Source organism: Heterodontus francisci, chromosome 3 (genome assembly GCF_036365525.1).
Source record: "Heterodontus francisci isolate sHetFra1 chromosome 3, sHetFra1.hap1, whole genome shotgun sequence".
NCBI classification, from domain to species: domain Eukaryota; kingdom Metazoa; phylum Chordata; class Chondrichthyes; order Heterodontiformes; family Heterodontidae; genus Heterodontus; species Heterodontus francisci.
In genome coordinates this window covers 33,331,519-33,359,225 of record NC_090373.1, presented here as the reverse complement: position 1 = coordinate 33,359,225, position 27,707 = coordinate 33,331,519, and the positions used below count along the sequence as shown (strand labels likewise).

The 27,707-nt window shown below is 43.9% G+C and overlaps 1 protein-coding gene across 1 annotated transcript in view; it reads left to right on the top strand.

Moving 5' to 3' along the window:
• Positions 1–27,707, top strand: part of kcnq5a (potassium voltage-gated channel, KQT-like subfamily, member 5a) — a 138,691-nt gene that overhangs the window by 54,193 nt on the left and 56,791 nt on the right. The window contains 4 exon segments of the mRNA XM_068028417.1: positions 5,715–5,890; positions 7,059–7,184; positions 9,771–9,881; positions 19,987–20,082. Of these exon segments, the coding sequence (XP_067884518.1) occupies positions 5,715–5,890; positions 7,059–7,184; positions 9,771–9,881; positions 19,987–20,082 (509 nt within the window).

The window sequence follows — 27,707 nt, the reverse complement described above, 5'->3', positions numbered from 1 at the left end:
CACTTGAAACACCTTGAAATAGCATACAAGGCTATGGGCCAAGTGCTGGAAAATGGAATTAGACTAGATAGGTGCTTGATGGCCGGCACAGACACAATGGGCCCAAGGGCCTGTTTCTGTGCTGTATAGTTCTATGACTCTCTTACTCTCTGTATTGCATTCCTCCCCCTAAGCTCATACACTGAAACACAGCAGCATAACACAGCATTGAAATGACCATTATCAAAACATCAAATCACATCCTGACCTGGAGGTTCCACTTTGGGCGCAGTCAGCGATGTGGCCGCAAATTGCGCTCAAAATTGTGCCAGTTTTGAAAAGATTTTTTCTCTCCAGTTTCTACTGGAACTCATTTGCATATCACTGAACGCAAAATCTGCCATGAACCAGCGCGATTGGGCAGCATTTTAAAATGTCACTTTTTTCAAAATAAAATATTTGCATTAAAAAATATTTCTTTATATATTTTAAGAGTGATAATTTGTTAAATTTTGATAGACCTTAAAATGGGTTTATCACAAAAAATTAGCATTTTTAATCATCATATCAAACCACCGTCTGTGAGTAACACGATTTTAAATGATTGAAAATGACTTTAAAAAATATACCGAACCATTTGCTAGTTATATTGGGTCAGTTTCTTAGTAAAGTAAAAAAGGAATTTTAAAAGCATTTAAAATATGCCAATTGGTGTCCTTGAGCCCAAAAAAGCTTAATTTGTTAAAGATTGCTTGAGGGCCTGTAAACAGGTGCAGTTAGCAGAAAGTCACAATGTTGATTAATTCATCCTGGGACATGGCCAGTTTTGTGAGCCAGTTTTGGGTCACTTCTCATGCCAAGTGTTTCAAACCATCACAAAAAATTGTGGAAATTCAATTTAACCTAAACGTAATTTGCACTTAAAATTGCACCATCTTTTAAACATAGAAAATAGGAGCAGCAATAGGCCATTCGGTCCTTCGAGCCTGCTCTGCCATTCATTATGTAACCTGTTCCCGCTTTCTCCCCATACCCTTTGATCACTTTAGACCCAAGAGCTATATCTAACTCCTTCATGAAAACATACAATGTTTTGGCCTCAAATGCTTTCTGGTGGTAACGAATTCGACAGGCTCACCACTCTCTGGGTGAAGAAATTTCTCCTCATCTCAGTCCTGAATGGTTTACCCCATATCCTTAGACTATGACCCCTGGTTCTGCATTCCCCCACCATCGGGAACATCCTTCCTGCATCTACCCTGTCAAGTCCGTTTAGAATTTTATAGGTTTCTATGAGATTCCCCCTCACTCTTCTAAACTCCAGCGAATATAATCCTAACCGACTCAATCTCTCCTCATACGTCAGTCCCGCCATCCCAGGAATCAATCTGGTAAACCTTCGCTGCACTCCCTCTATAGCAAGAGCATCCTTCCTCAGATAAGGAGACCAAAACTGCACACAATATTCCAGGTGTGGCCTCACCAAGGCCCTGTATAATTGCAGCAAGACATCCCTGCTTCTGTACTCGAATCATCTCGATATGAAGGCCAACATAACGTTTGCCTTTTTTACCGCCTGTTGCACCTGCATGTTTACCTTCAGCGACTGGTGTACGAGAGCACCCAGGTCTCGCTGCATGTTCCCCTCTCTCAGTTTATCGCCATTCAGATAATAATCTGCCTTCCTGTTTTTGCTATCAAAGTGGATAACTTCACATTTATCCACATTATACTGCATCTGCCATGCATTTGCCCACTCATTCAACTTGTCCAAATCACCCTGAAGCCTCTCTGCATCCTCCTCACAACTCACCCTCCCACCCAGTTTTGTGTCATCTGCAAATTTGGAGATATTACACTTAGTTCCCTCATCTAAATCATTAATGGATATTGTGAATAGCTGGGGTCCTAGCACCAATCCTTGCAGTACCCCACTAGTCACTGCCTGCCATTCGGAAAAAGACCCGTTTATTCCTACCCTTTGTTTCTTGTCTGCCAACCAATTTTCTATCCATCACAATACACTACCCCCAATCCCATGCTAATCTCTTATGTGGGACTTTGTCGAAAACCTTCTGAAAGTCCAAATAAACCACATCCACTGGCTGCCCCTCATCAACTCTACTAGTTACATCCTCGAAGAATTCTAGTAGATTTGTCAAGCATGATTTCCCTTTCGTAAATCCATGCTGACTCTGCCCGATTCTACCACTGTTCTCCAAGTGCTCTGCTATAAAATCTTTGATAATGGACTGTAAAATTTTCCCCACTACCGACGTCAGGCTGACTGGTCTATAATTCCCTGCTTTCTCTCTACCTCCGTTTTTAAATAGTGGGGTTACATTAGCTACCCTCCGATCTGTAGGAACTGTTAGAGTCTATAGAATCTTGGAAGATGACCACCGATGCATCCACTATTTCTAGGGTCACTTCCTTAAGTACTCTGGGATGTATGTCATCAGGCCCTGGGGATTTATAGGCCTTCAATCCCATCAATTTCCCCAACACCATTTCTCTATTAATACTGATTTCTTTCAGTTCCTCTCTCTCACTAAGCCCTGTGTTCCCCAACATTTCTGGTATATTTGTGTCCTCCTTTGTGAAGACAGAACCAAAGTATGCATTTAGTTGTTCAGCCATTTCTTTATTCCCCGTAATAAATTCCCCTGTTTCTGACTGTAAGGTACCTACATTTGTCTTCACCAATCTTTTTCTCTTCACATACCTATAGAAACTTTTACAGTCAGTTTTTATGTTCCCCGCAAGCTTGCTCTCGTATGCTATTTTCCCCTTCTTGGTCAAAGCTTTTAAGGAGTGCCTTAAAGGAGGAAAGAGAGGTAGAGAGACAGAGAGGTTTAGGGAGGGAATTCCAGAGCTTCAGGCGTGCAACTGAAGGTACAGTCGCCAATGGTGGAGTGATTAAAATAGGAGATGCACAAGAGGCCAGAATTGAAGGAGCACAGATATCTTGGGGGAAGTAGGGATGGAGAAGATTATGGAGATAGGAAAGAGTGAGGCCAGGGAGGTTTTTGAAAAGCAGGTTGAGAGTTTTAAACTTGAGGTGTTGCCGTATCTGGAGCCACTGTAAGTCAACCATGGGTGATGGGTGAAAGTAACTTGGTGCAAGTTAGGATATGGAATGAGCTGAAGTTTGTGGAGGGTGGGAGGTGGGAGACTGGCCAGGAGAACATTGGAATGATCAAGTCTAGAGGTAAGGAGGGAGATGGAAATGGTCAAAAACTCAGCTGCCCCTCAACAACATCATCCAAAAACATAACTTCAGGTTCCACATGTACAATGGTGACACCCAGCTCTACCTCAGTACCATCTCCACCACATCTATGTTATCAGACAGCTTGTCCAACACTCATTCTTTCCTCCAATTATTCATTTTCAACACCCCACCACCACAAACTCCATTCCCTAGCCATTAACTCCACTCCACTTCTTCGCCACTGCCTGACGTTGAACTAGACTGCTCGTCACCTTGCTGTCCTATCCCATCCTAAACTGAGCTTCCAATCCCATAACCTCTCCATCAAAAAAACTGCCTGTTTCCAGCTCTCTTCTTATCTCTGGACTTGACTATTCCAATGTTCTTCTGGCCAGCCTCGCATCTCCCATCCTCTGTAAATTGAGCTCATTCAAAACTCTACTGCCCCTTTTCTTAGCTCGCACCAAGTCCGCTCACCCATCACCCTGTGCTCACTGACCTTCATTGGCTCCTGGTCCACCAATTTTATGTTCTCAACTTCATGTTTAAATCCATGGCCTTGTCTCTCCCTTCCTCTATAACCTCCACCACCCTGCCCCACACTCTCCATTTCTTGGGCGTTGTCTCTTGTGCACCCCCTACTCCCTTCACCTCACCACCAAGTGCAGAGGAACTGGAACCAGCTCATTAAATATCAAGAAGTATCAGAGTGAGTAATGAATATTGATCAGAGTCTGAGTATTAGGCCAGATGGGTACTGCAGCATTGGAGCAGACTCTGCAATCCATCTAATCGATCCCTAACCCATTCCCTTCAAGACCTAGGCAACTTTTCTGGAAATGCTCCCTCACTCTGCTAGCTTCCGTGTCACTTAGTGAATTATAAACATCCCAATGCCTTCCCTTTCCAACTCCGAGCCTGTCCGCACAACCCCAGCTCCAGACTCTGTGGCCATGGCAGGAGAACCAATTGTCCCAATAGCCATTGAAGAATCCCACCCAGTCATGTTGGAAAGGCTCCTTACCGAGTATTTACAGCACAAAAACAACCATACAGCCAAAGAGGTCCATGCTGGCTCCTTGGTGTCAGTATTAATTTGAACTCTGTTGTGGGTCGGAGTGACACCAATAGTTAATGAAACCTGAGAATTTACCCCTGTGCTCAATACAAGGGATTAATGGGGTGAAACACCTTCCTTATCAAATCTTTCCTTATTTTTCCTGGTACCTGATATCAGCACCTGGTCATTCTCACCAATATATTATCTTTACCATGATGAAGCTTCATAAACCCTGTCACGCAACGTGATAAATTAAAAGATCAGTTCAAGTTACACACAAAATTAATCACTGCCTCGGGAAATTAGTTAGCTCCAAATCATCTCGTGATTCTAATTGGTAAGAGGCTCTCGTCAAACAAAGAAAACGAGAACTGTTCACATTCCCAGCTGATGAAATCAAATCTGTCATTAAATTTTGAAATATTCCAAGGAATTTGAAAGGATTATTTTGTCTAGGGTCAGATTGAAATGTAGCCCCATGTGGCTTGTTCTGAATTGGCTGACCCTTGAACAGTGAGGGTAGGGGGAGGGAAGGCAATTAGTGAGGCATTGCTCCTGATCGCTGCCTTTGTCTCCTGTTAGACAGTGTTGTGTTGACAGATCGAGTGGATTCAGCCTTCACAGTAGCATAGCTTGCCCACATTGACTCTCCAGCTTCACACAGAGTAGAGGCTCCTGGGGAAGACACTGAACAAAACATGCAAAAACAGCCTGAGCAGCTTCACCAATAATCAAAACAATCGGCATGAGTCACAGAAGGAGATCTTAGGAGGGGTGATCAAAATCTTGTTCAAAGAAACGGAGAGAGAGAGGTGGAGAGGCGGAGAGGTTCAGGGAGGCAATTCCAGAGTTTAGGGCCCCAGCAGTGGAAGGCGTGGCCACCAATGGAGAGGTGAAGGCCAATGGAATATTGAGTTTGATGGTAACATTGGAAGAGGAGGAGGCCATTCAGCCCCTCGAGCCTGTTCTGCCATTCAGTGAGATCAGAGCTGATCTGTACCTTAACTCCACTCACCTGCCTTGACTCCATAACAAAGGTACAGAATATAAAAGTCGAGATGTAATGGTGAATCTACATCACACCTTGGTATAACCACTGTTGGAGTTGTGTGTACAGTAGTAGGTTTTGCACTATGGCAAGGATGTTCAGGCAATAGAGAGAGTACAGTACACATTGACTGGGCTGCTGCCTGCTATGAGGAATACAAAGAAAGGTTTGAAAAATTCAGACTGTTTTTGTTCAAACAAGGGAGGGTAAGGGGTGATTTGCTAGAGATGTTTAAAATCAGGTTTCTAGTTTCTTCCACTCTAATAGTTCAAGCTCATTTCTAGTTTGAAGGTCGAGATTGATGAGACAGCGAAAAGATTAAATGCAAGAGATTTGGTACAAAGAGCAGAAGAAATTTGGAGAGAAATCTAGAGAGACAGTGGTTGTTGACATGCTGTCCTTTCCATCTCCAGATATCATCGTACTAATCGCCTCCATTGCAGTCATCGCCGCTGGCACCCAGCGGAACATATTTGCCACATCCGCCCTCCGAAGCCTCCGCTTCCTGCAAATCCTCCGCATGGTCAGAATGGACCATCGTGGGGGCACATGGAAACTGCTGGGGTCAGTGGTTTACGCGCACAGTAAGGTGGGTGAATCGGCCACATTACATAACAGACTCGTCGACTGCTGTCCATCCTATCTTGTAACACGGGTTTCTCAGACACTGATGAGGCCACCATCGTTTCTAACCCAACTTCCTCTCGAACTACCTTCATTCTCACTGTGGCCATCCAGTACCAAGGTTTGGGTTCAAAGTTCATGCCACTTGATGGGAAACTGATGGTGAGGACGTGTCCGGGGCTACTTCAATCTGGGGGTTGGATAAGTGGAAGATTTCAAAATGGAGCACTGCTGTTTTTAGGATTCTAAAGAGACTGGATAATGTGGACCATGACAAGCTGATTCACCTTGTCCAGAACAGTAGAACCAGAGAACATGGTCTGAGCTTGACGGGGGGGAAGTTCAAAAGGGATCTGGGGAAATAGTATTACAGTGAGTGAGAGGTCAATCTGTGGCACAGGATACCTAGGGAGACTAGGGAAGCAGTTAGTATTTAGTTTAGTTTAGAGATACAGCACTGAAACAGGGCCTTCGGCCCACCGAGTCTGTGCCGACCATCAACCACCCATTTATACTAATCCTACACTAATTCCATATCCCTACCACATCCCCACCTGTCCCTATATTCCCCTACCACCTACCTATACTAGGGGCAATTTATAATGGCCAATTTACCTATCAACCTGCAAGTTTTTGGCATGTGGGAGGAAACCGGAGCACCCGGAGGAAACCCACGCAGACACAGGGAGAACTTGCAAACTCCGCACAGGCAGTACTCAGAATTGAACCCGGGTCGCTGGAGCTGTGAGGCTGCGGTGCTAACCATTGCGCCAACGTGCCACCCCACTCCTATGTATCACTCCTATGTAAATTAGTTTTCTCTCAGAAAATAAGAGGTTCGCAATATGGTAAATGAGTAATTTGAGACATAACAAGGTACGTGTAGCCTGGGAGGAACGGTTCCCAAAGCTTTCCACCACTGGGCTTTTCCTCACCTCATATCTGGGCCTGCTGTAGACTCATTGATAGAGATTGATTGTTGTGATTAGTCATCTGATGTTATGAAATTCCTGAACAGCAAAAGTGCTCTCCTCGTTTGTTGCAGCATCTCTGTGTCTCACAATTGCTCCTAATGCTATAGTTGTTGAGAAAGTCAGGAGGCTCTGACTTTATGTTCTGTTTCTTCCTGACAGGAACTGATCACAGCCTGGTACATTGGCTTCCTGGTGCTGATCTTCTCCTCGTTCCTTGTTTACTTAGTAGAGAAGGATTCAAATACTGATTTTGCCACGTATGCCGATGCTCTGTGGTGGGGTACAGTGAGTACAACCTTTGCACTGCCACCTTGCTTTGGAATGATTTCATACTAGAAAAGTCAACACAGGATAGTTGAAACCACAAGACAATAAAACAAGTCAACAAGTTACAAGCAGTTCATACAAACAAACATGACACAAGCCCATCAACACGTTGTCACAGAGACTGGTGTTTGTCTTCAGCTTGCCTCTCTCTCTCTCCCTCTATCTCCCACTTTATTTTTCTTGCACTTTCTCTCTCCTCTCTCTTTCCCCTCTCTCTCCCTCCCCCATGCTTTCTCTTTCCTCTTTCTCTCCCACTCACTCTTACTGTTCCACTCACTCTCCCATTCACTCTCTCTCTCCCACTATCTCTCCCCCCTCTCTCCCACTCACCTTCTTACCCACTCACTCTCTCCCACTAACTCTCTCTGCATCTCTCCCACTCTCTCTCCCTCCCTCTCTCTCTCTCTTGTTTTCTCTCTCTCCCCCTCAGTCTCTCAGGAGCACAAACAATCAAAATTCATCCCACTTGCAGGATGGAAGTTAAGGAACAGTCTCCGGATACAGAATATTCCATGTCACTAATTACCTCACTGCCATTTATTTTAGAAAGTGATGAGTGAAAAGATCATGATTTGGTCTCAAACATGGAATGGCCAGTCACTCTTGTCAGCCATTGTACGTGTGAACAGCTCGTCCTTGAGTAACATACAAGGCCCTGAAGCTCCAGGATAGTCCTGGGACACAGCAGGATCCCACACTGTCCATCCCTGATACTCTGACCCTGTCTGATAGTCCTGGGGCACAGCAGGATCCCACACTGTCTATCCCTGATACTCTGACCCTGCCTGATAGTCCTGGGGCACAGCAGGATCCCACACTGTCTATCCCTGATACTCTGACCCTGTCTGATAGTCCTGGGGCACTGCAGGATCCCACACTGTCTGACCCTGTCTGATAGTACTGGGGCACAGCAGGATCCCACACTGTCTAATCCTGATACTCTGACCCTGTCTGATAGTCCTGGGGCACAGCAGGATCCCACACTGTCCATCCCTGATACTCTGACCCTGCCTGATAGTCCTGGGGCACAGCAGGATCCCACACTGTCCATCCCTCATACTCTGACCCTGCCTGATAGTCCTGGGGCACAGCAGGATCCTACACTGTCTATCCCTGATACTCAGCCTGCGATAGTCCTGAGGCACAGCAGGATCCCACACTGTCTATCCCTGATACTCTGTCCCTGCCTGATAGTCCTGGGGCACAGCAGGATGCCACATGGTCTATCCCTGATACTGTGACCCTGTTTGATAGTCCTGGGGCACAGCAGGATCCCACACTGTCTAATCCTGATACTCTGACCCTGCCTGATAGTCCTGAGGCACAGCAGGATCCCATACTGTCCATCCCTGATATTCTGACCCTGCCTGATAGTCCTGAGGCACAGCAGGATCCCACACTGTCCATCCCTGATACTCTGACCCTGTCTGATAGTCCTGGGGCACAGCAGGATCCCACACTGTCCATCCCTGATACTCTGACCCTGTCTGATAGTCCTGGGGCACTGCAGGATCCCACATGGTCTATCCCTGATACTGTGACCCTGTTTGATAGTCCTGGGGCACAGCAGGATCCCACACTGTCTAATCCTGATACTCTGACCCTGCCTGATAGTCCTGGGGCACAGCAGGATCCCACACTGTCCATCCCTGATACTCTGACCCTGTCTGATAGTCCTGGGGCACTGCAGGATCCCACACTGTCTAATCCTGATACTCTGACCCTGTCTGATAGTCCTGGGGCACAGCAGGATCCCACACTGTCTATCCCTGATACTCTGACCCTGTCTGATAGTCCTGGGGCACTGCAGGATCCCACACTGTCTGACCCTGTCTGATAGTACTGGGGCACAGCAGGATCCCACACTATCTAATCCTGATACTCTGACTCTGTCTGATAGTCCTGAGGCACTGCAGGATCCCACACTGTCCATCCCTGATACTCTGACCCTGTCTGATAGTCCTGAGGCACTGCAGGATCCCACACTGTCCTTCCCTGATACTCTGACCCTGTCTGATAGTCCTGAGGCACAGCAGTATCCCACACTGTCCATCCCTGATACTCTGACCCTGCCTGATCGTCCTGAGGCACAGCAGGATCCCACACTGTCCATCCCTGATACTCTGACCCTGTCTGATAGTCCTGGGGCACTGCAGGATCCCACACTGTCTAATCCTGATACTCTGACCCTGTCTGATAGTCCTGAGGTGCAGCAGGATCCCATACTGTCCATCCCTGATACTCTGACCCTGCCTGATAGTCTTGAGGCACAGCAGGATCCCACACTGTCCATCGCTGATACTCTGACCCTGTCTGAAAATCCATGTTCAGTAATCTAATGTTTTGTTTGGTCATCTCTGCTTTGTGTTGGGCACCTGTCATGAGTTGGGAAGGGTGGAATTCAGTTGTGTCAGACCTGTTACCATGGCATTAGTGAGCCTGGTCCGGCCCCAGTGAGGCTGGGCTGTTGACCCAGTAGGATCCATGGCTGACGACTGTACATGTGGGCACAGATGTTGACGTGCACCTTGTTTTTCCCTCTAGATTACTCTGACAACTATCGGATATGGGGATAAGACTCCCACTACTTGGCTTGGGAGGCTACTGTCGGCAGGGTTTGCTGTCCTCGGGATCTCCTTCTTTGCACTTCCTGCTGTGAGTATTTGAGATTTGTTACGGCCATGTGGTGAAGTTTGGGTGGGTCCCACTGTTAACCTCCCACCTGACCGCAACAAGTGTTTTATTAAGGCTTAAACTCTTGCTGTTTTATTTGTCAAATAAACAGTGACAGGTTTTCTTGTAGGTTTAAAACAGAAAATCAATTGTTTGTTGATAAATAAGCCTAAACCTGAAATTGTCGCAATTGCATCCACTCATGCATTTGCTCTCACACACACACACGAGACAGATTGAGAGGAAAAAAGAGGTAGTCATTATAAGTGAGAGGTAGGTTTCAGGGGCGGTCACGGTAAACCTGTTAAATTCTCTTGGAAATCAAATTCTTGTTGGTTGCAGGCCTGATGTGATTGTAGGTTTCTCTCTTGGTTGAAAGTTCAGTTGAAGTTAGTGGATCACTTCTAGTTCACTGCTGTGTAGTGCAGATGCAGAATTCAACAGCAGGGCACATCCCTTCTGGTTTGCTGGAAACAAGCTTCTGGATGCTGCCTTTTTTTCTTTCTCTGGGGTGTCTCTAGGCTGCTTTTTAAGGTTACTTCTCGCCCCCGGGTAGGAGACGTTTTGGTCTCTTCCCCATGGTGATTGCACAATGGCCCATACATGGTTACTTCACACCTTCTTTATTTCAGAAGAACCTATTCAATTCTGGAATGCTTTAGGATGGGTGTAGGATGGGTGCAATTGACACCTCTTAGCTTTGAGGATTTTCCTTTGTCTCTGTCACACAGTTTGAATATACAAAGGCAGGATCCCATACTGTCCATCCCTGATACTCTGGCCCTTTTGTTCTTTGACCATTTTGGAGCACTGTTCACTTTTTAAAAGAAAGGACTTTTTTTTAAAAGGACAAAATCAGTTCTTATAACACTTCAGATTTAGTCCATAATTGTATCATCACACTTCTCGTGTGTGGGACACCTTCCCCCAAAAGGGAAAAAAAATGAAACTCCTTGGATTTCATTTTTATGTTTGTTTTTGAGTTTAGAAGGAAAGACATTATAGAGTCACACTACTGCACTTTCATTTCATTCACTCTTCAATCTTACAACTGCTACAGCTGACATTGCTTGTAACAGCCATTCCATGTTCATGTTTAAATTTTTTCATCATCCTTCCTTTGCATGAGGTACAGTAAAAAATTGTATTTCTTTTGGTTGCATGTCATCAAATGGGGTTGTAGTTCCTCTCACATCAGTTTGTACTATTTTAGAAATGTTAATCTCCATAAGCATGTGATTGTTGGCAAAGCTTATAGTATGCAGATTTCTGTTACTGCTGGTTGCAAGGTTCCCTGTCTGTACAAGCTGTAATTCCTTTACTACTGCTTCCATAATGCATGGCTTTACCATTCAGTTTCTGTCACATTGATGGGTCTTATTTCCAGGGTAAGACTGGGTGATACATTGTTTTTTAGCCCCTGCAAGGCATCTAGGATTTCCTCCTGCCCCTTGTTCTCGCTGAGTTCTGACCCTAAATTGTTGGGTTTGATTAGTTTTGGATTTGGAACCTGATCGTGTGGTTTAGTGGGTCGATCCATGCTGACCTCCTGTGATTTTCACAAGTGTGGTTCACTTTAGAGTAGGTTACCTTCCCTTTTCCTTCAATGAGAGGTGTTTCCCTAATCTGCCCCGTGTCCTCTGGGACACTATTGCTCGCAGGTGGTTGTCCAGCTTCCACTGCATGCCCCTGTGGCACTAGGTGAGGCATCTCCCTCAATCTTGGCTTTCCTGTTTGGGAATTTTCCTCATCCCTATTTAAATCTTTTTTTTAAAAGTTTCAGCTGACAATGTCTCTAGTGCTTTTCTTTCAACCTTTGCAGCATTTATCTCACTCCTTTAATTTGTTTTATGGCTCTATCTGGACCTTTTTAAATTCTTCTGGCTCTATTGCCCCACTGTGGGATTTTTGGGACTTCCCCAGCCCTCTGCAACTGTACAGAGTTTTTGTTTGTTCCCCTCAGTTTCTCTAGTCTCCGTGGACTGTTCTGGATGCTCTGGGTACAATACTGTGCTTCCTGCCAAGTCATGGCCCAGCAATAGGTCTAGCCCCTGCATGGGTAAGCTCGGAATGATCCCAACTGTCACTACCCTGGTGACCAACTTACCCTGTAGGTAAATTTTAACTAAGGGGAACTTCAAGCATTTGCCAGTAAGCCCTCTTAGCAATACTTTGGTATTTGTTCTGCTTTCCAGTGGCATTTCTATAAATCTGGCTGCAGTAGAGTTTGAGAACAACCAGTATCCCTGAGGATGGTTATCTCCTTGTCTGGTGCATGGGACACAAAAGGAGTCTTGTTTCCTTTATGTAAAAAGTTCTGGTATGTGCTCTGCCCTTGAGTGACGTCAGAACACAACCTTACCACTTCCAAAGCCACAGACACAGGCGTGACTGCAGCACCTCCTGTTGGTTTTTGGCATACCAACACATTTCCTAGACATACCCAGATTTGCCACACTGGAAACATGTTGGGCAGACCCCTACTGGTTTATCACTTGGGTTCCGTCTTTTAAAAGTTGGAGACTGGTCTGGTTTTCCTTGCCTATTCTCCTTTTCTCTCGAGCCCATTTCTGCTTCATTTACATCCCTGCTATCTCTCTCGAGCTTGGAACAGTTACTAGACCCAAATTTATTCTGAGTTATGGATTTGTGAATTAATTCATACATGTCAGCCTTTTCTGCTGCTTCCCTGACTCTTATGACTTTTTGTTCTTCAATGTGTGTTCTTATACTACTTGGAATGCTATTTTTAAGTTCTTTCAGCAACATCATTTCTCTAATTCTCCCAAATTTTCATATGAGGACTCTTGCTTGAGAAATCATATCCAGCAATCAAAAGCCATTGTCGCACACGCCTGAAGTACAATGATACAACAGTCATGGACTAATCCTAAAGAATTATGAAAAATTGACTTTTTCTTTAAAAAGTTAACCTTTATTTAGAAAAGTGAACAATGGTCAAAAATGGCCACCAAAGAAAAGGGGATTGGCCTTTTGTGTATTCAAACTGGCTGACAAAGACAAAGGACAGATCTTAAAAGCCAAAAGGTGTTAATGAAACTCATCTTACAGCTATCCTAAAAACATTCCAGAATTGAGTGTGTTCTTCAGAAACAAAGAAGGTGTGAAGTAGCCATGTCCTGGGACATTATGCGATCACCATGAGGAAGAGAGGAGAATGTCTCCTACCAGGAGGTGAGAGTTGACAGTTTTATCTTAAAACAGACAGCCAGAGAGAGAGAGAAAGAGACTGACCCAGAAGGTGAAACTACTTGTAACAGCTTTTTGAGTTCCAGCCAAGCTAGGAAGCATAGTATCCTGCTGAAAAAAACCGACATCCACAATAGGATGGGTGCAATTGACAACTCTTAGCTTCGAAGCTTTTCCTTTGTCCTTGTCCGACAGTGTTAATGTACAAAGGCCAAGGCCTTGTTACTTCGGTGGCCATTTTGGAGCATTGTTCATTTTTTAAAAGACAAAGTCAGTTTTTATAACTATTCATATTTAGTTCATAATTTGTATCATTGCATTTCTTATGTACATGACAGGTTGTAAAGAGAATCAGAGATTGAGTCGAATGAAAGCAATGCCTAGAGGCATGATCCACTGCCCCAAAGTGGCCCTATCATAGCACTGAGCTGAAAATCTCCCTGCTATAGGATGAGTGCTATTCAATGGATAGTGCTGAGACATGTTGCTGGGAAGAGCAAAGGCAGCTTTGTTCAATATTCAGCCTTCATGTACCTTACTGCACATCAGGAAGGAAATATTGACCTTAGAGTAGACTCACTTGAATCATTAAAGGGTTACATGATGAAGAGAGGTTGCGAAGATTAAGAGGTGATTTTATTGATGTGTTTAAGATGATTAAAGGATTTGATAGGATTGATAGAAACTATTTCCTCTGGTAAGGGCACAATCTTAAAATTAAAGCAAGGCTATTCCAGAGTAAAATCAGAAACAACGGCTCCACACAAAAGGGAGTAGAAATCTGGAACTTTTCCCCCACATGACTGTGGATGCCGGGGGTCAATTGGAGCTTACAAGACTAGAATCAATAGATTTATCAAATGATTTGGAGCAAAGGTGTGGAAAATGAATTCAGATACAGATCAGCCATGATCTAATTGAATGGTGGAACAGAGCCAAGGGGCTGAATGGCCTCCTCGTGTCCCAGTGTTTCTTACCTGGGAGAGCTAGGTACTGACACTGGGTGGAAAAGTGTTTCTTAAAGATATTCACTTAAATTCTAACTGGCCAAACTACACATTGTTAAAACTCTGAACACGAGGGACAATTGTAATTCCGCCTCCCTGTGAAAACTGGGTGGATCAGGGTTAAAATTCCTGCCCGCTCTATTCTCACAGACAGTCGAGTCAGGTGCGAGTCTCGAGAAAAAGTGTAAACCAGATCACCTCGATGTTGAGATCTGACTCTATTTTAACTGAGCAGAGGTTCCACTGGGGCTCATCGACCCTGAGAGCAATCCTTCCAGAGGAAAAGAGTTGGAAATTACTCTGAATCATAACAGTTTATTTACACTAGAAAGGTGGCTGGGAATCCCTGAATCTCTGTACTTCTAGAGTGCCTTAAATGTAATAAAAACACCCTAAAGTGCTTCACAGGCGAGTTATCAAACAAAAATTAACACAGGCCACATGAGGCGATATTAAAATAGATATAAGACGTAACCTTCCACCCCTTGACAGGTTAACCCACTGTTCAGATACAAGAAATACTGAGACAACAAAGCCCAAATTAAACATTAATATCTTTACTAGGTTTGGTAGGAAGGCCAATTAGGAATACAATTCATTAGCGATAGTCAGCACGGTTTTGTGACGGGTAGGTCGTGCCTCACAAACCTTATTGAGTTTTTCGAGAAGGTGACCAAACAGGTGGATGAGGGTAAAGCCGTGGATGTGGTGTATATGGATTTCAGTAAGGCGTTTGATAAGTTTCCCCATGGTAGGCTATTGCAGAAAATACGGAAGTATAGGGTTGAAGGTGATTTAGAGCTTTGGATCAGAAATTGGCTAGCTGAAAGAAGACAGAGGGTGGTGGTTGATGGCAAATGTTCATCCTGGAGTTTAGTTACTAGTGGTGTACCGCAAGGATCTGTTTTGGGGCCCTGCTGTTTGTCATTTTTATAAATGACCTGGAAGAGGGTGTAGAAGGGTGGGTTAGTAAATTTGCTGATGACACTAAGGTCGGTGGAGTTGTGGATAGCGCCGAAGGATGTTGTAGGGTACAGAGGGACATAGATAGGCTGCAGAGCTGGGCTGAGAGATGGCAAATGGAGTTTAATGCGGAAAAGTGCGAGGTGATTCACTTTGGAAGGAGTAACAGGAATGCAGAGTACTGGGCTAATGGGAAGATTCTTGGTAGTGTAGATGAACAGAGAGATCTTGGTGTCCAGGTGCATAAATCCCTGAAGGTTGCTACCCAGGTTAATAGGGCTGTTAAGAAGGCATATGGTGTGTTAGCTTTTATTAGTAGGGGGATCGAGTTTCGGAGCCACGAGATCATGCTGCAGCTGTACAAAACTCTGGTGAGACCGCACCTGGAGTATTGCATGCAGTTCTGGTCACCGCATTATAGGAAGGATGTGGAAGCTATGGAAAGGGTGCAGAGGAGATTTACTAGGATGTTGCCTGGTATGGAGGGAAGGTCTTACGAGGAAAGGCTGAGGGACTTGAGGTTGTTTTCGTTGGAGAGAAGGAGGAGGAGAGGTGAATTAATAGAGACATATAAGATAATCAGAGGGTTAGATAGGGTGGATAGTGAGAGTCTTTTTCCTCGGATGGTGATGGCAAACACGAGGGGACATAGCTTTAAGTTGAGGGGTGATAGATATAGGACAGATGTCAGAGGTAGTTTCTTTACTCAGAGAGTAGTAGGGGCGTGGAACGTCCTGCCTGCAACAGTAGTAGACTCGCCAACTTTAAGGGCATTTAAGTGGTCATTGGATAGACATATGGATGAAAATGGAATAGTGTAGGTCAGATGGTTTCACAGGTCGGCGCAACATCGAGGGCCGAAGGGCCTGTACTGCGCTGTAATGTTCTAATTCTAATTCTAACAATACACCAGTTAGTCACAAATACATTACAAGGAGTTATACATACACGATCACCCAGTGAATGGTCACCTCCCTGCCAATCGTTCTCTTCAGTAGTTGGCCAAACTACCAAACTTAAGCACAGAATCACTATTTGCAATGATTTTTATACCTTATTTTCCGAGGTGGACAGATTGTTTGATTGACAAAATGGTACTATCTTATCAAAATCCACCTTAATTTACAATTGTCCAATGAGGCATCTAATTCTTTGTTCAAACTATGATATCAGAAACTGCCTTGGCAGCGAGCATATGTTTACATTTCCTTCAGTAATTTCATCATCTCTTATGGATTTTACAGATGCCTTCAAGATCTTTATCAGTGAATACAACAGCAACTTCCTTTCCTGTCGCACACACACACATCTTAAAACCAGAGACAATTAGACAATCCAAGTCCCTTAAATTACTGACTGCTTACAAACCGCTGCTTGGAGAATTTTTAGTTTCTCTGCATTTCAAAAGAAGACAAACTCTAATGTCATCAATCAACATCAGTTTTTGTCACTCTCTCACAGCTTTTCAAAATACTTTGGAGTACTTCGGCCACTGAATTAGCATTTTTAAAGCATGTTCAATCTCCAATCTTCATGTTTCCATACACCATGACTCCATGTTTTTGTGTACGTGAAGCTTCTCTAAAGTTCTAACTTGGCATCTAAGCGAAACACAGATCTGAAGTATGTCTGCTTATTGGTTTTGACTCAATTTTGTGACTTATTTGCCTTTTGCTAAACATTCCATAGTCTTAAAGTGTTTTTTCACCAGTTACTCTGTTTATCTGTAATGAAAACAGCTTTAGCTTTAAACAGTTACTTTAGCTCAAAAAGCCCTTTTGGCCTCCACAGTGCAAGTTGGTCAGATTTGGTCAGTTTTCTGTACACCTGTTTACAACATATCTTCCTGTATTTCATTTAAACTATAGATGCTTCTGGGTTGGATAGCTTCGCAAATCTCAACCACAAATTTCGATTAAAAATAAAATTACCACCTCTTACACAGATGACCAAAAACTTAGTTAAAGAGGTAGGTTTTAACGAGAGTCTTAAAAGAGGAAAGCGAGGTAGAGAGGTGGAGAGGTTTAGGAAGGGAATTCCAGCGCTCAGGAGTCAGGCAACTGACGTCATGGCTGCCAGTGGTGGAGTGATTAAAATTGGGGATGCTCAATAGGATAGAATTAGAGGAACATAGAGGGTTGTAGGGCTGAAGGTGGTTAGAGAGATAGAGAGGGCTGAGGCCATGTAGGGATTTGAAAACAAGGATGAACAAGGGAAAGATTGTAATTATTTAATTGCTCTACCGTGTTTGTTCCTAAACCAACAGATTGTTTTCTAAGAAAATTAGTTTGGTGTTTCACAACTAATTGGCAGATGACAGCCACAAATGGCAATCCTGATAATTTAATGTTTACGGCTGCATCTCTACTTAATTAACAGCGTTTTAATGGAGGTAATTTTCCCAAAGGTCACATTAACATCTTGTCCGATGTGAATACAAGCTCCCTCATATAAAGGAATACATTAATTATTTCTTCCAGCACTGGAGGAAGGAAAGCCCTGACTGAGAGGGCTGGTAACGGAGCGGAGTGCAGCTGGGACGTTGAGGGTAACTGGCTCTGATGAGAGAGTGCCTTCTCTCTTGTCTCAGTGAGTAGTGTGGTCCCTCATACACACTACAGTCTGTGAACCCAGTGAGGTTACAATCCAAACACCGCACAGCTTGCTCAGTAACTGTCCCGCTTTTACTCAAATAGACCACTTTATTTATTAAGACCATTCCTTTCGGTGCTGAATCAAGTGATAGAAATAATTCAACAAATTCTTGACCTGACACTAGGCCAAGATGCTTCCTAGCATAAAATAGTGAAAGAAGTATGATAGGGAAGGCAGACAGTGTACACAGTTCTGCAATCAACCGCAGCATCACATGTGCCTGTTGGGTAAAGTCTCTTGAGATGCGAGTTACCCATATAAATAGACAGGGTCAGATCACATCCTGGACAGAGCTCATATCCCGAGGGAATGTCCAGGATAGAGCTTATATCCCAGGGATAGCCCTTCAGAGGGTTTGTTCCTTTTGAGAAACTGCAACCACTGGAAAACCAGTGAGTGATGCTTTTGAAGGGGTCAGTCTAACCTTCAATACTTCCAATATATTCCGTCTGGGCCGATGGGTTTATTGGTCTTCAATCTCTTTATTCCAGCCAATGTCTCCATTTCAATCTATTGAAAACCCTGGAAGATGTTAATTCTATTTCAGTCATTGTGCAGCAAGTGCGGGCTGAAAGTTTAGGCACCACTGGGGGCCTGCACAGAGGTGGATGGGCATGGAATTTCACATGCCAGCTTGCGTGCCAGTTCCTCAACTCCATTCTGCCACTGGGCCATGGGGGCGGCGGGTAGCCGATTCAACTAATTAAAGGTCTATTGTTGGAGGTTGGCCTCCAGGTCTCCGAAGACACCGGGTAAGAGTGCAGCTGCCTGGAGGCAGCCTCCTGGTGGCAGACCAGGGTCCCAGTGCTCCAGGCAGGCTTAGAGGCCCTCCCCGCTTCCCCCTTCACAATGGTGGCCCAGCTGCTTGATCGACTTTTTTATTTTAGATTTCAAAAAGTTGTAGAGAGTGCCTCCATCTTGGGATGCGCTCTCTGTCACTTACCTGAAAGGGCATCCTGCTGCTCCTTCCAAGCTGGGCAGCCTCCTATTGGCCCTGCAGCTTCGAGAACCCACCTGCCATCCTTAATTGGACAGCGAGACCACCCTCTGGACATTAATTGGCAAATTAGAGGAAAATCAAAGGTGAGTGACTGTTCCCCACACAGTGTGGGCTTCAAACCCACATTTGAGCCTGACATGAGGGTTTGGAAACTGGCAGGGAAAATCCTGCCTTTAGTGTCAACATACTCAATACTGCTAGAAAATAATCAACCTAATCGTCTCCTCACCACTTCTATCCTTTTGAAATCTACATTCCTGACTAACCTTCCTCTTACTTTAATACTCAAATGCATCAAAGTCTTTTTTCCTATTGATCTGTTGGGCTCTATTTGTGCCTCTGATATCTCTTTGTTCTGTAGACAACATTTTGTGCCCCTTCTTCCCAATTTACTTTTACAATTCATCCGTTTGAGGCTTGCTTGCTTGTTTAACTTAAACTTATTTTCTTGCGGCCATCCTTGACTTGTTTATATTCAATGTAATAGTTTTAACTCTGCCTTTTCCCTTGACCTGAGATATCTTAGAACAACACATCCCAATAACTTCCTTAGTTCCCCCATTGTTGACCTTTGTCTCTTTGCCCCAGAGCTGATCCATTTGTAGGTGGTGTCCTCATTATTGCAAGATCCAGATCTGGGAGAGAGGGGCTTCCAACACACAGGGTAGCTTCTCCTGGTCATCCAAGTATAAAGAATGGAGGAAAATTTAGGCAGGAAGGGAGCCCAAATTTCAATAGTTCAGCAAACTGCCAGCATGCATTAATGCAAGGATCTGTTTACACTATTCGGACACTTCTTCAATTTCATTCACTCATTGCACTCCAAGTTTACCCATCTGGCTTTTGACCAGACACTGTGGAAACATGTCAAATGGAGACCATCAAAGTCCATATAAAGAGCCTACATAAAACCTTAAGACCTCTGTTGGAGCAGTTTGTGAGGTACTGGACTCCTCAGTATAGGAGGAATATTGAGGCTTTGAAGAGGGTACAGCACAGATTCATTGGGATGCTGCCTGGTATGAGGAAATACAAATAGAAAGAAAGACTTGAAAAATTGGGTCTTTTTTCATTAGAACACTGCAGGTTGCACAGCGATATGATAGAAGTCTTTAACTTATGAGAGGACAAGAAAGGGAGGTAGAAGCAGACTGTTTCCAGTAGTTGAGGAGTTCAGAACCAGCGACTTGTGTTGGAGGTGTAACCAGTTAGACCAGGTGTGACTGACATGTTTTCATGGCCTTTATCGCAGGGTATTCTTGGCTCAGGGTTTGCCTTAAAAGTTCAAGAACAGCATCGGCAGAAACATTTTGAGAAGAGAAGAAATCCTGCCGCCAGCCTCATTCAGGTAGGCCCCAAGTTGATCCATAAGCATCAACTGTGTCGAGTGTGTCAGTCAGTTCTGCAACTCTGTCTGAAATGTGTAACTCAGACAAGGCAGCAACAAAGTGCTTATGTTGATCGTAAGCAAAGGTATTTCCTAAAGAAGGCAGTGTGACTCTGGCCAATGAGCTGGTCATTGATTGAATCCTACGATGACAGAAGGAAGAAGACTCAGAGGCAAAGGAAACATCATCTGCTGCACCTCAGTGAGGGAGAATAGTGCGATCTGGGGCTGGATTAACAATCCAAAGTAACTCACATTCTGGGCTGAATTTTATGGGCCACTGAAGATAGGTTCTGAAGTGGGGGGGCCCATAGAATTGTGACGGGAGGTGGGAGATGGAGGGCCTGTCCCAGTGCCGGACCGAAAAGGCAGGGAGAATCGAGCCACAGCCAGTTGGAGCCCCTGCTGAGCGTTTCTACGGTGCCGGGCCAATAAACAGACCGGTGCCGGGATCCCCATCTCTTTAAAGACAGGAATCCTGCCTCCAAGAGCTGCCAGCCAATCAGAGGGCCAGTAGCTCAGTAGCACCGGCAGCAGCACCAGGAGCAGTGGCCACTGCCGGTACTGCAAGGGGCCTTGGACCCAGGCACAGCACTGGAGTCTGAATCCAAGTTAAGTGAGGCAGACTGGCAGGCCCTGGCAAGGGAGGTAGGGAGAGGGTGGATGTTCGGTGCAGGAGGAGAGAGGTTTACGGGAGTAGATTTTTTCCCAGCAGGGCCTTCTGTGGGCCAACGGTTGCCCATGGAGACAGGTCTCCTGCCAAGCCCACAGGGATGTTGTCTCATTTTACTGGGTGACTTCCCCATGTGGCGGAGGCCCCCCCACCCCCCACCAGCAGCAGCAGAAGAGGCCCTCTGGTGGCTGTTAATAGGCCACTTAAGGGCCTCAGTTGGCCTCTGGGCAGGAAGGCCGTCTTTGGCCTATCCAACTCCTGACAAAATTCCCCTGCCTCCCATCACAATTCTGTGGGTTACCCACCTCCAAACCCATTTCGGGGCAGGGGGATGGGGGGGGGGGTGGGGGGGGCCCATAAAATTCGGCCCAGTGACTCCATTCGGAAAGCCAGTGCAAACACGATGGGCCAAATGACCTCCTTCTGTGCTGTAATAATTCTGTGATTCTGTGACTCACGTTCTGTTATTTACATGCAAAAATATCATAGATCTTGGCAACTGGGAACGATTCAAATAACAAAAGTTGGCCAAACAGATAATAAGAGCTACAAAAAGGGAGTATGAAAAGACACTTGCAATGGATATCAAAATCAACACAAATTTTTTTTTTCAAGTTATATTGGGAAAAAGAGGGTGACCTGGAGCAATATGGACCCATTGAAAAGTGATAACGGAATGAAAATAAGGAAGTGGCAGAAATGCTGAATAGTTACTTTGCATCATTATATACAGTAGAGGAAGAGGATAGCATGCCAGTCATCCCAAGGAAACTATTATTGAATCAGAGACAGGGACTCACAAAAATTAACCATAGGAAAAATATCAATGAAGAAAAATGGCACAATAGAGTGACAAACCTCAGGATCAAATAATTTCCATCCCAGGATTTTAAAGGAAGTAGGTGAGAACATTGAAGATGCCTTAACCATAATCTTCCAAAGTTCTTTCAATTTGGGAACTGTTTCTTCAGATTTGAAAAAAGTGCCTGTCACTCCACTATTTAAAAAGGATGACAGAGAGAAACCAGGGAATTAGAGACCAGTTAGCCTAACATCTGTTGTCAGGAAACTACTACAGTCTATAATTAAGGATAAAGTGACTAAATGCCTTGAAAATTTTCAGCTGAGAGCCAGCATGTATTTGTAAATGGTAGATCATGCCTGACGAACCTTATAGAATTTTTTGAAGATGTGACTGAAGTAGTTGATAGAGGAATGTCTATAGATGTTGTTTATATGGACTTCCAGAAGGTATTGAAAAAGTCCCTCAAAAGAGACTGTTAACTAAAGTTGAAGCTCATGGAATTAATGACAAGTTATTGACCTGATTTTGAAATTGGCTAAGCAGCAGGAGAAAGAGAGTAGGTATAATGGGCTCGATATGGCAGAACATGACTAGCGTTCCATAAGGGTCTGTGTTAGGGTTTCAAATATTCATCATCTTTATTAAAGACTTAGGTGCTGGATAGAAAGCTATGTTTCCAAGTTTGCCAATGAAACAAAAATGGTGGCATTGTAAGCAGTGTAGATGGAAGCATAAAATTGAAACCAGATATTAATAGATCGAGTGAATGGGTAAAACCATGACAAATGGATTTCAGTGTAAACAAATGTGAGGTCATCCACTTTGGACCCAAAAAGGATACAAGAGGGAATCTTCTAAATGATAAACTGGAAACAGGGAGGTCCAAAGAGACTTCGTGGTCCAGGTACATGGATCATTAAAATGTCATGGACAGGTACAGAAAATAATCAAAAAGGCAAATGGAATACTGGCCTTTATATCTGGAGGATTAGAATACAAAGGGGGTAGAAGTCATGCTTCAGATATACAAAGTCCTGGTTAGACCACACCTGGAGTACTGCGAGCATTTCTGGGCACCACACCTCAGTAAGGATATATTGACCTTGGAGGGAGTGCGGCATAGTTTTTACCAGAATGATACCTGGACTCCAAGGGTTAAATTACAAGGAGAGATTAAACAAACTAGGGTTGTATTCCTTAGAATTTAGAATGTTAAGGGGTGATTTGATCGAAGTTTTCAAAATGTTAAGGGAAACAGATAGGGTAGAGAGAGGAACTATTTCTGCTAGCTGGAGTCCAGGACTAGGGGGCATTGTCTAACAATTAGAGCCAGACCTTTCAGGAGTGAAGTTAGAAAACACTCTTCCACAAACAGCAATTGATAGATCAATTGTTAATTTTAAATCTGCTAACCAAAGATATTAATGGATAAAGAGCAAGGGTGGGGATATGGAGTTAGATTGCAGATCAGCCATGATCTCAGTGAATGGTAGAACAGGCTTGAGGGACCAAATGGCCTCCTCCTGCTCCTACGTTCCTACTCACCATTACTCACACTGAGTTACACACACCATGTTACTTATACTGAGTTGCTTACATTGAGTTAGGCAAAAGTTGGTGTGAAATTGTTTTATTCAAAAGTGATGGTTTTTGCTCCCAACAATGTCCATCGACTGCAACAATATGAGTTTGGTTTTCTGCGACTCACATTGCCTCATCACTGGCAGTGAACTTAGCATGGAGGAAAATCTGCTATTAATGTTTAACTTAATTCTTTCGACATTCCATCTCATTAATCTTCATCGGTAAAATCTAACTAATGGCGTGTTGATATTGACAGTTGCAGTGAGGGTTTTGCTGCCCATGTGTTGCATTATCAGCTGGTGATATAAAGCTACAGCAAGACCTTTCTCCAGAACTCCTCTCAGTTTCCAAACTGACCTCCTCTTCCCTTTCTGTAGACTAATTCATAAGTGTCAGGCTCCAGATGGTTTGTCTTTCACAGAGGTCTGGAAATTTTACTTCACAATTAAGTTTTAGCCTGTTCTGCTCCTTCATGGTGAACATAAGAAATAGGAGCAGGAGTAGGCCATTCGGCCCCTCAAGCCTGCCCCGCCATTCAATGAGATCATGGCTGAGCTGCCCCAGACCTCAACTCCTCTTTCGTGCCAGCTCCTCATAGCCCTCAACTCCCCGATATTTCAAAATCTATCTACCTCCTCTTTAAATACTTTCAGTGATCTAGCCTCCACAACTATCTGGGGTAGAGAATTCTAGACATTCACTGTCCTCTGAGAGGAGAAATTCCTTCGTATCTCAGGTTTAAATGAGTGCCCCCTTATTCTGTAACTATGTCTCCTAGTTCGAGATTCCCCCACTAGTGGAAACATCTTTTCAACATCCACCCTGTCAAACCCCGTCAGAATCTTGTACATTTAAATGAGATAACCCCTCATTCTTCTAAACTCTAACGAATAAAGGCCTAACCTGTTTAGCCGTTCTTGATAAGTCAACCCCTTCATCCCAGGAATTAGTCTAGTGAATCTCTTTTGAACTGCCTCCAATGCCAATAAATCCTTTCTTAAATACGGGAACCAAAACTGTACACAATATTCCAGGTGCAGCCTCACCAACACCCTGTACAATTGTAACAAGGCTTCCCTATTTTTAAACTCTAACCCCTGAGCAATAAAGGCTAAAATTCCATTTGCCGCCTTCATTACTTGCTGCACCTGCATGCTGACTTTTTGTGTTTCATGCACAAGAACACCCAGATCCCTCTGTGCTGCACTTTTTTGGAGTCTCTCTCCATTTAAATAATAGTTTGCCTTTTCTTCCTACCGAAGTGCATGACCTCACACTTTCCTACATTAAACTCCATCTGCCAAGTTTTTGCCCACTCACTCAATCTATCTATATTCCCTTTCAGATTCCTTATGTCCTCATCACAACATGCCCTCCCACCTATTTTTGTATCATCAGCAAATTTGGATACATTACACTCTGCTCCCTCCTCCAAGTCATTAATATAGATAATAAATAATTGAGGCCCTAGGACTGATCCTTGTGGCACTCCACTAGTTACATCTTTCCAACCTGAAAAAGACCCATTAATCCCGACTCTCTTTCTTCTGTGAGTTAACCAATCCTCAATCCATGCTGTTTGATTGCATTAAGCTTTTCTAAATGTCCTGCTATTTCTTCCTTAATAATGAACTCTAGCATTTTCCCAACGATCGATGTTAGGCTGACTGGCCTATATTTTCCTGCTTTTTGTCTCCCTCCCTTCTTGAACAGGGGCATCACATTAGTGGTTTTCCAATCCGCTGGGACCCTCCTGGAATCCAGTGAGTTCTGGAATATTTCGACCAATGCCTTCCCTATGTCTGCAGCCACTTCCTTTAAAACCCTTGGATGCAGGCAGACTTGTCTGCCTTTAGTCCCATTAGTTTGTCAAATACTTTGTCCCTCATGATGGAGACTGTTACAAGATCTTTCCTCCCATTAGCTCCTTGCTTATCTGATATCTGTGGGATGTTTATAGTGTCCTCCACCGTGAAGACCGAGGCAAAATATTAGTTTAAATTATCTGCCATTTCCTTGTTCCCCTTATCAGTTCTCCAGTCGCATCCTCCAAGGGTCCCACGCTCACTTTAGCTACACTCTTTCTTATTATATACTCATCAACATTTAGAATTTCTTCAATCCAAACGTCTTCACCTGGGAATGGAAGTCCGACAGCCTGACCAACCCAGCCAGCTACTGATGCCAAGGGTTGCTAGAATCAGAGAGCGTTTGCTTCCTCTTACCCACTGCACCCCCACCTCAAATCATAACAAGGGGAAGAAAATCAGGGGTGAATACAATCCTGCCCACTCTTGCCCACTTCCAAGCAACCAATCAGAGGTTCAGTGGCAAGCCCTTAGGAGGATATCTGATTTGAGTCTTGGGCAGTCCTAGAAAGAGATGGCCTCGTCACGAATTGATGAATGTGGTGGTATGAGGCCGGACACTCAGTGTTGGAAAGCAAAATAACAAACTATTAAGTGACAGGTTTGAGGCTGCTGACAGTCTCCTCGTGAGGTGTGAGCTAACACCAACAGTGAGAAGGAAAGGGAGCTAGCCACTGTCCCCAACAGCAACCATGTTCAAAATTTGGGATCAGATCAGTCAGTTGTCATATTGGTTTGTCTAGAAACATTTAGCAAAAAAAGAGAATCTAGAAGTATTCTTACCATAGTGAACATGAGGTATTGTGGAAACTGTGCTGGTCAGATAACTCCATTCTTCACCTTTTTAAACATCAGTACACATGCAGGCAATTGTAGGTCATCTAAAGTATGCATATTTTTGGAGTGAGGCTTTGATTGTTTCATTGTTACCCCTGGAGTAGAATCAAGACAAGCTATCAATCCAGTGCTGTAACCAGCAATCTGCAGGTCCGTACACTCGACTGAAATAAAACTGGAGACTGTAGTGTCACTGTTTGTCTGCTCAAAACTGCTTTAGTTGTTCCAATGGGATTGATTACTAAGCATCAGGGTTAAAAGATGGTTGAGGCACCCACACTCACAAAGTACCTTTGATTACGGGAGGGCTCGGCGTGCTGGAGAGTTGAAGCTGGTTAAGATATTGCACCAATTGTTCATTAAGGGTCAGAAGAATTGCCTGAGTACAAGAAACTTTTTAATCTGCATCTACTTGTGAAACATTTTAATGGAAAAGAATCCAAAGCATGAATTGTCTAGAATTTTGCTTGGGTACAAAAGTGTTTCTAAGCACATTTATTAATTTCAAATTTGGGCTCATAGGAAATAAAATTCCTTAAAAGATACCCTTCAGGATCAAGGAGTATAATAAATATTCTAATTTGACAGTTTTATTGTTGTTACTGACTTTTGTGTGGTTTGCAAAGCACCACATTATTTTTCCAAGAATCTTTTAATTACTCAGTCAATGTAATTTCAACATTCAGTGATAGATATTCATGTAAGACTGTGATTCATGAAAACACCCTATTTGGCTTGTGATTTAATAAATGGAGTGCCTCAGCAAGATTATTCTGAAAAAGAATAAAATTCTCAATCTTTAAATCAATGTCCTTGGAACAGAACTTGTGAAATTTTGTCTGGCCTGCAGGGGGCAGTTAATAGCTGTGTTGCAAAGAGACTCTCTCCCATCCCTCAACAGACCCTCGAGACACAACATCTCATTCTTCAAATGTTGATCCTTACAAATCCTCGCTCAGTGAGTAGCCGTTGCTGAGTAGTGATTGGGAACAGAGGCTGCCAAGTATGGATTCCAGTCTTCACTGGCATTCCAACATAAAGCACACACAGCAGCTGCAATACTTCCTTCAGTTTTATTTAACAGCATGAAGAACATGTGGAAGGAGAGAAGAGTAGGAAGCATCAGTGAGGGTAATCACTCACTACAGGTGAGGAGAGTAGGGGTTAAATTATGAAGAATGATTGTATAGACTAGGCTTCTTTTGCCTTGACTACGGAAGATTAGCAGATGATCTGATTGGAGTGTTCAATATGATTCAAGAATTTGGGAGATTAGAAGGAGAGCAACCATTTCCTCTGGTGGCGGAATCCAGAACCAGGGGGAATAATCTTAATTAGAGTTCGGCAATTGAGGAGTTGAGGTACAGAACAGGCTCGAGGAGCTGAATGGCCTCTTCATGTGTATCAATGTTTCTGTGTTCCATCCTCACTGCAAACCCAGCTGAGGTCAGCACAAATCAAAGTTAGAAAACCATTTTCTTTTGATATACGGATGCACAACTTGGTAACGCCAACTGTGAGCCATGCCTTTCTGATGAGAACATCACACTCCCTTTCTATCAATGGTCAGCATCAGCACTCCGCTTGTTTAACCTCAGAAAAGGTTTCATTAGGACATTATCTCTTCAAAAATTGCACCGAATTTGAATCACTTGTTCTTTATGGAAGAGATGTTGAGTTGAGTGATAGAGCAGAACATTAGCAGTCAGTAAATGATATCTGTGCTCAGTATCATCCTGTATTGAGGTATAGATCCTGTTCTTATACTTGTGTCAAGTGTGAATTAGAGCTGAAGACTTTTAGAAAATCAGGTAATTAT